General features: G+C 38.4%; 1 protein-coding gene and 1 pseudogene across 1 annotated transcript; one reads left to right on the forward strand and one right to left on the reverse strand.

Moving 5' to 3' along the window:
- Positions 1-7,709: 7,709 nt before the first annotated feature.
- LOC130864886 (putative olfactory receptor 5AK3) lies at positions 7,710-8,639 on the forward strand. Its single transcript, XM_057755725.1, has one exon. The coding sequence runs from the start codon at positions 7,710-7,712 to the stop codon at positions 8,637-8,639; it is 930 nt and encodes a 309-aa protein (XP_057611708.1).
- A 6,483-nt stretch (positions 8,640-15,122) lies between these two features.
- LOC130864800 (fatty acid-binding protein 5-like) lies at positions 15,123-15,739 on the reverse strand (annotated as a pseudogene).
- Positions 15,740-16,221: the final 482 nt, after the last annotated feature.

Below are 16,221 nucleotides of genomic sequence, written 5' to 3' on the forward strand. Positions count from 1 at the left end.
GAGTGTCTGTGCTGGCTGGTCTCATATCACCTTGTCACACAAACTAGAGTTATCTCAAAGGAGGGAGCCTCAATTGAGAAGATGCCTCCATAAGATCCAGCTGTAAGGCATTCTCTCTCTCTCTCTCTGTCTCTCTCTGTCTCTCTCTGTCTCTCTGTCTCTCTCTGTCTCTCTGTCTCTCTCTCTCTCTGTCTCTCTCTCTCTCTCTCTCTGTCTCTCTCCTCTCTCTCTCATGACTGTTTTTGTGCTACCTGCAAAATTATTTCTCTTCTTGCTGCCATTGTATCCTGGCACAACATAAAATGGAGAAGGGAACCAATGTGTTTTGTGAAAAATAGATATAAATCCCATTCACGTGACTTATGATATGACCTAATCATGATCATATCAAAATGATGTTACTTCTTAATGCTATTATATTGCTGGAGTTTAGCGTCATACCAATCCAAGGCTTTCCCAGAGACCCTGATGGAAGGACAAAAGAAACCAAGCTGTGTGTCTTTGCCCAGGGGCAGACTTGGCAAGACCCAGTCTGAGTCTAAGGTCAGAGCCTCAAAGGAGTTAAGGTTTTCATTCCATGAATGCCATTCTTTCCTCTGAAGAGACTAGATTTATCAGGTCAAAGGCCACAGTATGGTCAGCCTGTGTTATAATGGGATACCTTGTGTTCCCTTTGTATGACATAGACTACTACTAACATTGCCCTGTTTACCCCTGAAAAATAATAAATAAGATGCTGTACTACTTAACAAACTTGCTGGCCATGAGACGTGGCTATGTAATACTTTCTGATCTCAAACTTTGTATCTTCATATCTTCTGATCTCCTGATCCTCTCTCTCAGGAGTCTGTCAAAAAAAAAAAAAAAAAAAAAAAAAAAAAAAAAAAAAAAAAAAAAAAAAAAACTTCTGATCTAGGTCAATGAAGAACAGAGATTTCCACATTAAACTCAAAATGGTTGTCTGACATATCAAATCTATGAGGGGCCTCGAGGTTTATAGCCAATTAGTATAAATGATATGTGGTTATAGAGGTCACTGAAATCCTGGATGTTGTCAAAATGGCACCACAGAGGGGAGGGGTGGATGTCTGTGGGTGTGAACCATTCTTTCAAATTGGGTAGTTTATTGAATTTTTTGAAAGTTTTCATCCAAAACCACAGGAAGTAGCTGGAAGAAGACTGAGACTTAGATAGGGAGAACACAAGCGTTAGTAAATTGCTTGTCTTGTTACTAATAGTGATATTTATTCTACCTCCCTCCAGGGGGCTGAAGGTTTTTTGGATATTGTTACTATATATATATATATATATTCCCTCTGATAAGTCATCCTCTGTAGCTTAAAAGATGTTTCTGAGGCAAGAAGTTGAGAGACGCCATGGAAGAAGGACCAATTTTAGAATCAGGATAAAACAATCTCTACTTCATTTCAGTGAACCAAGTTCAGTGTGAGACAGTAGGAAAGATGTATCCCTCACTCCATTCTTAAAGGCCAGCACCTTTAAGTGCAGGATTTCTCAGGGCAGGAAGCCTTTGCTTCCATGTTAAAGCTCACCTATTTTGGTAACTGACATTACACTATTACTATTATTGTTTTACCCTTAATTTGAAAGGACATGGGAGAGTTGGAGTATGGCAAACATTTTCTGAAGGCTAAACAGCCAGCATGTTTGACAACTCCATTTTCCAGAGTTGCTAGGTAAGATCAAAGCTACCAGCTCATTAGAGTTAGTTTGTTCCTTGAAACCAATTAACTTGGATTTCATAACAGCACTATAAGCAAATGCAATTCAGTTTCTTATCCCAAAGATTTCAAGTTGAAATATTTTCTGTAACATGTAACATTCTCTTTATGTAGGGATATCTTTGGGAAATAAATTCCTAGTGAATAAAGAAAGAACAATTGTGGGTTTTGTTTAAGCAAATAAATGATGGCCATTGTGATGCTATCTCTCCAAAAAGCTGTATCTCTAATGCCCTTAAATTTGGGTCAAATTTTCCATATTTTCCAGAAAACCCCAGGTTTTTATGAGTTCAATAGCAAATCTTCGTATGTAGAGCTAAGCACAATTCCTTATATCCATGTTTGAAAAACAAGTTCATCCTGACTTGTAGCAAGAAATAACAAATAACTGTTAAGTAATAAGGCAACACAATAACAGAAAAAGAAGCCAATAGTTCATAATAAAAATAACGAAAAAAAATGACCTCTCTAAAAATTTTGAATTTAGTCAGCAACATATAACTTCTTAACATTGTTTACCCAATTTCATCTCAGCTCCTGTAACTTCATGTTCTCAAGGGAGCAAATATTGATCCCTTATTCCCAACTATGAATTCCCTATTGGGTAGGAAACATTCAGGGAGGTCTTTATGATGGGCAATCAGCCTGTGCCTGCAGCACAGAGATGATTCTGGAAGCAACCATGGAGATTCTGGAAGCAATTTAAAGAAAGCAAAACCAGTGAGGATTCCAACATCTTCTGTGCATTGTTGAAACAGGTAGGGAAATGAAAGGGTTCAGCTTAAGTTCCAGAATGTTCCACTTCCTCCCTGGTGTCATCATGGAAATAATATAAAATTCTATAAAATATATTTGGAATGTTTCACACTGTCCGTATCAAACTGTAAGACCCTTTTCTCGGTGTGCAATATAATGTGGACACCTTTCCATAAGTATATATATATATTAATATTAATTTAAGAGTCCATATATCAGTCTGAAGATGAATCTACCACCATCTCACTATCCTTGTTTCCAAACATATGCTTTCATTAATCACTAGGTTGTATGTGTTACCTTAAGAAATTCTGTGACCCCGTCTTACAGGAGTCAAAACTGAGCCCGAGAGAGAGTGAAGTCTCCTGTCACTATGAAACTCTGGGTAAGAATCAAAAGCAAGCCCATCTGTGCCTAGACACCTGAACATGGTGACGTTAAATGAAGCTTTGGAAGGATATGGACTCATCAGAGGGTTAACTCGCTCAGAACACTCAGGTAGTCTGAATACATTTGGTTAGCAAATACCTTCATTGTGCTCAATGTTTGTCTGTCTGTGCGTGCACACGCGTGCAAGCACATGTGTGTGGGTTCATATGTCTTATTTCTTGAGCACTAGAAAACTGTCACCTTGTATATTACTTAAAGTCAAAATGATTATGGTAGACCTGATTATATTTTTTCTCCAATGTACCCTGCTCTGTTTATCTCATGGTATTTCAAAGAGCCAATGAAGCTCACGGTAGCAGCAAAGTTAGAGTGCTATGTGCCCACCACTACAGACTTTCTTATACAAAACTCACTTTAGCACCTATGGAGCTGCCTGTAGCTCTGCCTGCCATCCCTGACAGCTGAATACAGAAGAATTGCTGAAACTAGATTAACTCAGGGTTACGTGGGAAAATTCACAAACGTAACAATTCACTTGCTGATTTTTCTTTCATCGTCTCTTTCTCCAATAAGAGACTATGGGCGTGTACATAAATGTCCATGAGTATGAATGACCATTGTATGTGGTCATTAATTTATTTATAATATTTACCTTTGACTGGAGATTTTGCTAGTAGAAACATAGGTTTATGTTGACTGTTTGCAAAATGTCCTCAACATAACAGCTAATTTTCTTTTCTAATTAAAAAAATACATTTATTCCTGTGTATCCACAATTCTCACCAAAACTTAGCACTTTAAATTGATGAACAAAATTACATATTAATGAAGTTTTCACATTTAACTCTCTGATTAATGCTGTATATCTTTACATAATTCTGTTGAACATTTAGATTTTCTTTCTTCAACAATTGTCTTATTCATATCGTTCATAAAACTTTCTATTAGATGACTTTATAGATATTATATATATATACTGACTTTTAATATTTGTATGTGTTTTGAAAACAAATTTGCATAGCTGAATTCCAATCTTATTTCTTTTGGTACTATTGAGTGTTTTAAGAGGGGTTTATTTTTTCAAATGTTGTGTGTGGATGGTAGAAGTCTGTGTGTGAGTGGTGTGTATGAATATGGCTGAGTGGGTATGTGTATGCACCAGAGGATGATGTTGACTGTCTTGCTCATTATTCCTTTGAAAAGAGGCCTCTAATTTAACCTGGGCCCAGGCTAGTGACCAGCAAGCCCCAGTAATCCCTATATCTCTATGTAGATTACAGGAACCTGTGCATCAATGTTCAATTTTTTACATGGATGTTGGGATCTAAGCTTGGAGGTTGCACAGCAAGTACTCCTATGCTGTGAACCCCATCTGTGGCCTCAGAATGTCCTAGAGTCATGACTTCTGTTATATGATTTATCTAAATCTTTTCTGTATTGCTAAGTCACAAGTAGTTAAGATTGTTTTTCTCAAAAAAATAGGTGTTGAAGTCTATAATACATGAGAAAACAATTTTAGTAAGGCATAAACTTGGAATTCAACATGATTTCTTTATTCGTAAACATTTATAGCACCACAGTATATTTTAACATATTTAACATCTCTTGTGACTCTGTACTTCCTTTTCTCCCTCCAACCCTTCCACAAACCCTTCCTTACTCTTTCAAATCCATAGCCTCTTTCTTCACTAGTTGTTATTACATATGTATAATATATATATATATATATATATATATATATATATATATATGCACGTAATATAGCCTGTTCAATCGGTACACTGTCACTTGTATGCATGTTTTTCCCGACTGACCACTGGTGCTGATGTGCTCTTCCATGGAGACCATTTCCCTCACTATCAGCATTTCTGAGTTGACCATTGCTCCTTGAGTAGGCTTGAGACCTTATGGACTTTACCTGTCCACTCTGACTTACGTATTGGTTTCATTCTTATTCACTCATGTTTGGAAAGTCATGCTGGTGAGACTTTATGTATGGAGCTTCTGACACATCTAGGAGACAGAATCTCACAGAAAACTCCTGATCCACTGGCTTTTATCTCCCTTCTTTGACAATGTCCCCAGGGCCTTCGGTACAGGTATATTTTATAGATGTAACCTTTGGCACAGAGCTCCACAACTCTGCATTTTTGTTGATCGTGGCTCTCTGTAGTGGTCTCCATCTGCTGCAAAGAGAAGTTTCCTTGATTAGGGGGTGAAACTGCACTTGCCTGTGAGCAGATGGACAAATGTTTAGATTATGGTTAGGGATTACACTGGTTTAGTAAAGTGGTGGTTGGAGATTCTCCTCCAATAACCATGGCTTCTCTATCTCTGAGTAGCTGGCTAGGTTTCCAGTGCCAAGCATGGTTTCTCTCTTGTGGAGTGGGTCTTGAGTCCAATTATTGAGCTGTGGGTACTGCCAAAGTATGCGTGCCATGCTGCCCATTGATGTGGTTTATAGGCATCATAGCTGGGTAGGAGTGCTGGTTGTCTCCTTTCTTTGGAAGCCTGCACAGTTTTTCTCAACTTCACTGACAGGCTCTTCTACTCTCAAGTCAGTTTCATGCTGTCTTCATAATTACCATTTTATAATAACTTCTTCTGTGTAGCAAAACAAGTTGTTCCCTCAACTTATTTTTCCTTTCAAATTCCACATAGAATTGTCAAGTTGAACATAAAATCTCCTCAAATATGTAACTGGAACTGCAGAGAATTTATAGGTTAATATAATGAAAATATGATGGTACAATTCTGCAATTTCATCCAAGAAATCAGTGTTTGTATCTTCAAGCATTAGGCAAAGCTATTCCCTTAATAAAGAACATAAATATATTCTGCTATATTTACATTTAGATTTTTAAATCTGGCTGAAATGTTCATTCTCTTTGTTGTAGTTTTGTTGTTGTTTTGCTTTGGTTTAGTTTGGTTTTGTTGAGGTTTACAGTTTCTTATGCACACACCTCATTACCCACCACCCCTCATTACCTCCTGTCATTCCCTCCCACTCCTGCTAAAATTCTTCCGTTTCCCAACTAGTCCTCCTCTTGCTTTCCTGTGTTTTGTGTGCAACAGGGGTCTTTTGCAGGTGGTCCTAGCTATTGTGTGTTTATGATTTCAACAGCCACGTCACATCTGGAACCCAGCCTTTCAGAGTACTCCGCATCCTCCGGCTCCTGTGGTCTCTCTACTCACTGCTCCACAATGCTCCCTGGGGCTCAGATGGGTGAAGCAGATGCCCCATTTAGAGCTGAGCACTAGGAAGCCCCTCACTTTCCACACTTCAATGAGTAATGAGCCTTTGCTTTGACCACCATCCACCAATCACTAAAAGAGGCCTCTCTAAGGCTCCGGCTACAGAAGTCTATGGGTATAAACATAAGCATTTCCAAGGTAGTTTGACTAGATGTTTATTTAGCAAACCATCAATAGTAAATTTCCCTATAAGAACCACAACTCTTCCAGTCTTAGGCTTTTGACCAGGTATATGGTAACACATATGTATTCCTTCCCATAAATCTTTCTCAGATCTAACAAGAAAGTGGTTGATTTCCTCCAGAATAGTCATCCATTAGACATACTTTGACTAACAGGTTGATATTACAGCACATGGAGTTCAGAGTTGAGTTATAGTACAAATCATTTTTTTAGTATTGCCTTCTTTTTCCATAAAATAAGTATTTATGTATTAGCCTAGTATTAAATGACTTTTCTAGACTTACTAACAATTTATCAGATTATTACTTCAGAATAATTGGATTACATAAAAATAAAAATAGTCATGATTCTTCCCATATATTTATGTTTAATTTCTTTTTATATCTTTTCTGACAGCTTGAACCTCAAAAACCATTGCGTGTGTATGTGTGCATATATATATTTGGTCACCTCAGGAATCTTGTATTAATCCTTCATTTATAGGCACTACTTCTCATGACTTTTTGGTAATGGTGATGCTCACTAAAGAAATTTTATGAAACCATTTACCAGGGTAACGTCATTCATCCCCATTCATGTTCCCTAATGTTTCCCAAGAAAGATTGTCAACCTTTGCTAAATAGTATTTGATATCTTTGGACATGATATGGCTTCCGACCTTTACTATATCAACACAGAAAATTGTATCAACTAATTTTCTAATGTTAAAAATGTTCTCATTCCTTAGACAAATATAACTTGATATTGGTAACTTAGAAAAAATAACTTTTCCTTTATTCGTTTTTATTTTCTTGCAAATACATTTTACAGGAGGTTTTCTTCTTTTAATTTTATTTACTCTATCCCTAGACAAGAGAAAAGGCACATTTGGTTTGTGACTCTGAAAACACCCTGGCAAGTTCTGTTCCTTCTCATCTAAAGAACACGCCCATGACATACAGTACCTAAAACATGGCCTCTAATCTGTTGCTGAAACTAATTGGATCTATACAATCTACTCATTTTAAGTCTTCCACCAATGACTAAAAGTGATAGTTTGGTACCCATATAATACACTTTGTTTTTAGTTTATACCAAACTAAAAACTAAACCTAGAAGGAAAAGGAATGGATATTTATTGGTGTCTGTTTTCATCTCTGTAATCATGGCTAGATTTAAGTGTTTGCATCTATAGTCCCAAATTAGTGAAATTTTAACTTTTTTTCCTCATATTGAATTTATCCTGGCATTTATGTTATCTTAGCCTCATGAAATGAGTTGGTTAATGTTCTTTTTAGCAATTCCTTAATAAGGGAGGAATTCTTAAAAGCACCATCCCTTGATGAGAAACTGTTGTTAGTTGATACCTGCCAATTTTCAGCTTATATTGGATTTCTGCTAACCATGGAACACAGCAATGACACCAAAGTGACTGAATTTATTCTCCTGGGATTTGCTGGACAACACGAGTCTTGGCACATCCTCTTCGTGGTGTTCCTAGTGATTTACGCAGCCACCTTAGTGGGAAACATTGGCATGATCCTGCTCATCAAACTCCATTCTTCCCTGCACACGCCCATGTACTTTTTCCTGCAGCACTTGGCTTTTGTTGACCTCTGTTATTCCTCTGCCATCACTCCCAAGACACTGCAGCATTTTGTGAGCACAAAGCCATCCATCTCCTTCACTGGATGCATAGTTCAATTACTGGTCTACGGTACCTTTGTAACTAGTGACTGCTTCATCCTGGCTGCTATGGCTGTGGACCGCTATGTGGCCATCTGCTACCCACTGCGCTATCCTGTCATCATGTCCCAGAGATTCTGCATTCTACTGCTTCTTGGTTCATACTCTATGGGCTTCTTAAATGCCTCTGTAAATACAACTTTTACTTTCTTATCAAACTTTTGCAAGTCCAATGCCATTAATCACTTTTTCTGTGATGTACCACCAATTCTTGCCCTATCGTGCTCCAGTATTGACCTTAATATTATGGTATTGACGATCTTTGTGGGATTTAACTTGACATTCACTGTGTCTGTTGTCATTTTTTCCTATGTATTTATCTTGGCTGCTATCCTAAAGATGTCTTCTGCTGCAGGAAGGAGAAAAGCCTTCTCCACATGTGCATCCCACATGACTGCTGTCACCATATTCTATGGAACGCTCTCATACATGTATGTACTTCATGGGACCAACAGATCTCAAGAGCAGGAGAAGGTGGCTTCTGTGTTCTATGGCATTATGATTCCCATGCTAAACCCCCTCATCTATAGCCTAAGAAACCAGGATGTAATAGAAGCCCTGAGGCACACAGGAAACAAATGTTTCTAGTGGAAAACTTGGTCTGCATGTCAACGTGACTCAGCAGGCAAGGCATCAGGGCGCTATCCCTGGTCAGCTTTGGAGATGTGGCAAATGTTCATGCTACACAGACATCTAGAAGACTATAATAGAAAACAATTAAATTATCAAATAAATCAGCTTGATTTTTTTATTTTAGTGATGGGAAGTAAACATAAGATCTCTCACATTCTAATCAAGCACTCTACTAGGGGTTTCATCCAGGTTCTGAATAAAGTATTGATGCTTTGTACATTTTATGAGCCTCTTTTGAAAAAGTAGTCATAAAAAGTTAAATTATAGTATTTCCCCCATCTTATAAAGTTTAGTGGAATTATATACATTGTATACAACTGTGATATTATCAATTTTCATAAGTAAAATTTTTAAAAACTTCTGTAAGGGTCTAGAATGATGGTACACACCTTTAATCCCAGCAATCAGAACAGGCAATACTGATAAGAACATAAAACCCCTTTTGTGATTCTTTTTCATGTATCGTTAGTCAGTTAAATGAGAAAGGGTTGGTGGGAAGATTAATAGGACAGATTTCACCACCTTTCCCAAAACCAGGAATAAAACATAAATATAAAAGATGACTAAGAAACACTTGAAGCTGTTGAAAAGGTACAAAAATCATATTTGACTATTATACTATGTAAATATAGACATGTTAGAAAATAATATGAGTCTACGTTTCTTTGAAATGTACATTAAACATTAATATTCTTCTATGAAGAGTTCTTCATCTTCAAATAGATCCATAGCTCAAATGGACTGCTTATATGACCATTTCCTTTCAAAAATATTTTAAAATCTCTTTAGACAGAGTAAAACCTCCTAGATAATGCTTGTCAGGAAATTTTAAGTTCCAAAATATTGAGAAAGGTAAGACTATCTTTATATCAAAAGAGGCCACCAAGATTTCTCTCTTGTCCTGCAACTTGTCTAGTTCTATCTAAGGGGTGTGACTTGGGGAAATGTCACTGAATCACTGACTCTTATTGGATTTAGGGTCCAGGGTGATATTCAGTGTGTCTTTCTCATTGTCATCTGCATGTTATCCACGGTGGATAACAATGAAACATCCTCCTAATCAACACGAATGGTAGACTTCAGAGTCCAAGGCACTTCTTACAACATCTGGCTTTTGTTGATACCTCTTACACATCTGACATCACTCTGACAATGCTGCAAACCTTTGTGGTAGAAGACAGATCCATATCATATAGAAAATGGTAAAACAATTGTTGGGATATAGTACATTTACAACCAGTGACTGGCTCCTCCTGGCAACTCTGGCAGTATAACATTATGTGGCCATCTATGATTGACTTTACTAACCCACAGTCACGCCCTAAAACATTTATATCCAGATAGTAGCTGGTTCCTACTTCAATGGACAAACAATTTTTGCTGTACACATAATCCTTACACTTCTCAGTAATGCTGCAAGTCCACTATCAATTGCTCTCTTTGTGAACTTCCTCCAGTTGGTGAATTTTATGCTCCAGCTTTAATACCAACATCAGGCTTCTTGCTATCTTTGAAATTTGACTTGACATTCACTGTGCTGGTCATTATTTTCTCTAAATAGGCATCATGGCCACCATTCTAAAGATTCCCTGTGCTGTAGAGAGAAAGAAAACCTCCTCCACATGAGACTTTTACTTGGTAGCATTCTATATAATCCCAATTTATAGTTAGTTCTGAGAATTTGAAAGTGACTTCCATATTATTTTAATTTTTTAATTTTTTTAATTTATTTTTTTCATTTTACATACCAACCACAGTTTCCCCTTCCCTCCTCCCACTCCCTCCTTTCCCCCCTACTTCCCAACTCCCATCCACTCCTCAGAAAGAGTAAGGCCTCCCATGGGGAGTCTACAAAGCCTGGCATATCAAATTGAGGCAGGACTGAGCCTCTCCCCCACAACATAAAGGCTGAGCAAAGTAACCCTCCATAGGGAATGGGCTCCAAAAAGCCAGTTCATGCTCTGGGGATAAAACATGGTCCTACTGCCAGTGGCCCATAGACTGTCCAAGCCACAGAACTGTCACCCACTTTCAGAGGGCCTAGTTCAGTCCTATGCAGGTTCCCCAACTATCAGCCCAGAGTCAGTGAGCTCCCACTAGCTCAGGGCAGCTGTACCTGAGGGTTTTCCTATCATGATCTTGACTCCTTTTCTCATATAATCCTCTTCCCTCTCTTTGATTGGACTCAGCCCAGTGTTTAGCTGTGGATCTCTGCATCTGCTCCCATCAGTTACTGGATGAAAGTTCTATTAATTAGAGTGCCTCAATTTGAAAGCCAATCCAGGCACCCTATCCACTATTGCTAAGAGTCTTAGCTGGGGTCATCCTTGTGGATCCCTGGGAATTTCCCTAGCACCAGGTCTCTCCCTAACCCCACAATGACTCCCTCTATCAAGATATCTCTTACATTTCTATCCCTCTCTGTCCCTCCTCCAACTCAACCATCCTTTTACTTCATGTTTTCCTCCCCTCTTCCTGTGTTGAAATCTCCAATCTACAGCACAGGAAGAAATAAAGTAAAACATGCTATAAAAAGCCATAGGGAAAAGTACCCTTTAGATTGGATACACTTCAATAAAATTTCCAACATCAAATCATGGCTAAGACTGTTCAATTACATTTAATAATTATGAAATATAAAACACTGAGTTCTTAAATTATGTCTGACTTCATTAATATACCAGATCTTATAAAGTAGGAATTAACCTCTTCTTAAACTCATTTGCTTTAGAATAGGGTTTTTGACCAGTATCTTGTACTACTCTAGAGAAGGACCTTGCAAAAACGACTAAAGACAATCAACATGCATATGTAAGCTTTAGAAAATATTGCTTCAAATATTTCCAAATATACCTTATAGCTATAAAAATCTGTGTGTGTGTGTGTGTGTGTATAATCAATGTTAACATTGATTCTCATTCCTTTTCTCCTTTAATAAGTTCCCTAAAATTCAGGGGAGTTTATTTATAAATTTGATTCAAATTGTCACAAAAATCTGACAGTGGAATAAATTTATTTATTTTAAGGCCATCTTCTGATTCACATTATCCCTTCTATGCTTTTGGTCTCATGTTCGTTACATTTCATAGAATTTGAAGACACATTTCTTCATTATGTAGCCCTTTGTTTTATTTCTAGCCTAATATTACCTTTGAGAAACCACAGTATAACCACTTTCTGTTTTGTTTTGTTTTGTTTATATTTTTGGTAGTGAGCCTAGCCTTTAACACTGAGCCTTCTCTCCAGCCTAACACTTTCCATTTCTATCCCAAGAGAAAGAATATAGAAATAGGTGGTCTTAAAACTTTACCAGGTCTTATTCATTTACAAACAATTTACAGAACACTTTTGTTCAGACAAACTGCTTTAGAATTGATGAAAAATAAAAATGGTTTGCTTCAAATAGGAGCCCCCTGCTTTGTAGTTGGTCAGGGAAATGGCTTCAGATCATTCTCCCACAGTCTTCATCACACCATCACTGTATGGGTTGTGATCCCACCATTCACTCAGGCCTTTCTGCTGACTGTTCTGCTCTCAGAAATGTTCTCAGCTACAGAACTGTCACACATTAGAGGGTCCGCCCCATGCAGGTTCCTTAGCTGTTGGTCCAGAGTCTATGAACCCCTAACAACCCAGATTTGTTGTTTCTGTGCTTGTACGATGCTTCCTACCTCTGTTCAGCAAGACTCCCCAAGCTAGACACAGACCTTGGCTGTGCAACCATTGTATAACTTGATCTTCTCTGGGACTGAAGCAGGACCTGTCCCTAAGGCTTTGACTGGCTTCCAGGAACATATTCTTCATGCTGGGCTGCCTTGCTCAGCCTTAATACCAGGGGAGACCTGCCCCTTTCTGAACAGAAACAGAGAAAGAGTAGATGGGGGACATGGGAAAGGAGGAGGGAGGGGAAACTGCAGTCAGGATGCAAAAAAAATGAATAAGTTTAATTAAAAATAAAAAATTAAAATAAATGTTTTAAAAATGCTCTTAGCATCCACTGGATCTCCACTCATTTCCCAAATGATTACATGTTTATCAAACTCCAATGCAAATCTGACCACCAAGGTACACTTAATGGATGGCAATACTGTAGATTAACTCTCTGACAGCTATGTCAAAATTCTAATCAACAATGACTCATCCTACTGTTAATTTATTTTTGAAAAACACTCAAGTTCAATCTCCCTTAAGACAAGAGTCCCATCTGTTTATTCCTAGCATGTACTAATTGTCATGAATTTATGGAGTATTCAATAACATAGTCTTTTGCAAACAAAGAATGCACAAAGACAACATGGATGAGTCCATTAAATGAGAAGGTATACCACTAGTTATCCAATGAAGTGGCTGTCCTCCTGGATCCCCGTGTTTTCTAAGGACTGGTTGATAAATATAACATCTGCTTCTTATATAAAAACAGGTTTAAATCACCAACCTTATTTTACATCAGTAAGGAGAAGAAAGAGCTAACCATATAAAACATAAACTTACCCCTACAGAAAGAGATATTACAGCATTAAACAGTTTGCAGTAGAAATGGCACAGAGAAAAGAATAGCTACATACAATGGGAAGACTGGGAATGTGTCAACTTTTCACAATTGTCTTCATTGCTATGGCAAAACACACGCAACTCATTTCTTACACCTTTCTGAGAGAACTGTGCTTACATGGAAAGGTAATGTTGGCATAAGTGAACAGGATACATCCATTTTCTGTCACGGTTAGGGTAGTATGCATCTTACTGTTCATCCCTGTAAGAATTACAGCTCAGATGGACAAGTATCCTGGCAGCCAGTAGCCAAGAAATACCACAAAGTCACACCATACAACAAAACTCATACAAAAGATTTATTGGGAAGGAAGAAAACAGGAGGGTGACTGCCTCTGCTTGGAGGAGAAATCCTTTTGTACACTGTGCATATGTACTGCTCTCCTTGGTTAAATATTAAAGCTGATTTGACCTATAGCCAGGCAGAATAAATCTAGGTGAGAAAGCCAAATAGAGATACAGGGGGAAAGAAGGGTAGAGTCAGGGAGAGATATGAGCCAGCAGCCCAGGAAGGAAGATGCCAGAGAAACAGTAAAGTTAAAGCCACATGGCAACACATAGATTAATTTTAAAAAATGGGTTAATTTAAATATAAGAGCTAATTAGTAATAAGCCTAAACTATAGGTCAAACATTCTATAATTAATATTAAGCCTCTGAGTCATTTAGAAGGGGCTGCTGTGGGGCAAAGCGGGACAGAGAAACCTCTGCTTACAAGGACAAAATAGGAGGCCCCAGTCTCCAGAAGGAGAAAGATAGATCTACCTGATATTTCATTTAAAACAGGGACCCTTCCTCCTAGAGCTCAGTTTTTATTCTTGCCTTCTCTCACGTAGCCTGGCTAAGTCTGTCGCCCCTAATGACTTGGTCCTTGTTTGATCCTCCCGGAGTCCTGGGGGCACCCACGACTACAGACTGTAGTGACATTTTCCTTTTCTGTCATCCATGGAAACCACAGTCTCTCCATCTGACACTCACCTGAAGGGACCTAAATTTATTTGCTTTTCAAATCAAATTTGACTTCAATACCCCTTAGATAATCAATCTAAATATTATTTGGGACCTTCACAAATGCTGTAAGCTATCTGGGAAATGAAAAGAGATTCCCTATTCCCTATCTCTCTGCTCCAAACCCTATTTGTTTTTGTCTGATATCCCTCCTCCACAAGCCTTTAAGTTGTGGTAGATGGATCTGTAAGTTTGTTGCAAAGAAGGAGCTGGGAGTGAGTCCTAGAAGGTGAGAAGGGAAAAGGAGTAGGCCAGCTGCAACATGGAGACACCCTGCACATACTTCTCACTGGTTGGTGCTTCTCTCAGCTCCCTCCTGCAACAGTCTCTGTCTTTTTGCCAGGACCCAAAAAGTTCCTATCTCTAAGCCTTTTCTGTTTGCAGTTAGTATATTCAGCTTTACAGAGATTCAGGTGTGTTTAATTAGATTGTTGTTTTAAGTCACCCCACTTGAATTAAAACCTGGCTCTAGAGTTAGGGTATGGCTCCCCTTCCCCTAGACCCAAGCATGCTTGTTTAAAGGTTTCTTCCAAAATCTCTCTGTGTTTCATATCAGACTAGCCATGTGCTGTATGACAGAGAAAGGAAAGCAAGACAAAAAAAGGGGGACAAACTATTACCAGTAGGGATGATTGCAACTCATCTAATTTTCTTTTGATTTTAGTTTAACTCTCTAAAACTTTTGCTAGGGTAAAAATCTTATCTTAAGATTTGTAAAACTGTTGTGCAAACTTCCTCAAGATTTGTAAGCATATTGGGTATGATTAAAACTCTGTAAAATCTTCAACAAAAAGGCTGATTTAAAACTCAGAGCACCAGGGTTGATAGTTAAAAATCTAAACACAGGTAATCATTATTATTATTATTATTATTATTATTTTGAAGTAGCACAAACACGTTTATTTACTAACCAAAGGGAAGATCCCAGATAAATCAACACTTTGACATGGGTTTCATGTAAAGTGCTGGTGATAAAGATGGTTGAACACAGTCATGAAAAATAAAACTGAAGAAAAAAAGCAGTATAGATATTTATGACCTGCTCATTGAACTGAGCTCATTCACTCCTGTCCGGGGTGGAGAGGCATCCTCACTGCACCTTCTCATAGACCCGAGTACAGGTGACATTGTTCATCACACAGTCCACCACCAGCTTTCCATCCTTCACTCTTCTGGTTATTGTTTTCCTTCCCGTCCCAGTTCTGGTGCTGGACCAGGGCACCATCGGCGAAGGTGCAGATCGTCTGAGTTTTTCTGCCATTGGCTGTAGTTTCATCAAACTTCTCTCCCAGGGTACAAGAAAACTGTGTCGTCTTCAAAGTGCTCTCGGTTTTAACGGTGATATTGTTGCCGTCACACGTAATGACACAGTCTGGTTTGGCCATGGCACCCATTTTCCTAAGAGCCAGTCCTACTCCTAGCTCCTTCATGTATTCCTCAAAGCCTTGGCTTTCCGTCAGGCGCCACCTCCCCTCGAGGTCCTTAATGCTGGCCATGGCGGGCAAGCACGAAAGCAGCAGCAGGGAGAACGCGGTGGCGGGGGCGCCCATTTTTATTATTTTTATTGAGCTATATATTACCTAGCAGTGACTTATATCTAAATTTTCAATCCCCAATACAATTCTGGCCTCCAAAGATCAAATTAAGCTCAGGAGTTCAACAATTCTCCCCATGTATTGTCCTAATTAAAGGAGGAACACATCCTAGAAGAAGGTGGAATTTTCAAATATTTCTCCCTTTTGCTCTAAGAGGCTCATGGGATGGTTTGGTTTCTATCATCTTGCTATAACCAAACTGTGTATGTGTTATGGCACTTTCCTGGTGTCTTAGTTCCTTTGTAACAACCTAAAATTATGCCTGATGAATCTGGAGGACAGAGGTCTGATATGCATTGCTGGTACAGAAGAGTTCTGGTGAAGGCTTTGAAGTGGTTGCAAATTGTCAACCTTTCCTTCCTCTGGTTCAGCCACTGTGGAAAG

This window comes from Chionomys nivalis, chromosome 22 (genome assembly GCF_950005125.1).
Source record: "Chionomys nivalis chromosome 22, mChiNiv1.1, whole genome shotgun sequence".
Taxonomy (NCBI): Eukaryota; Metazoa; Chordata; class Mammalia; order Rodentia; family Cricetidae; genus Chionomys; species Chionomys nivalis.

What these genes read in the sequence shown, in the direction of transcription:
- LOC130864886 (XM_057755725.1), top strand. Translation starts at nt 7,710, where the DNA reads ATGGAACACAGCAATGACACCAAAGTGACTGAATTTATTCTCCTGGGA.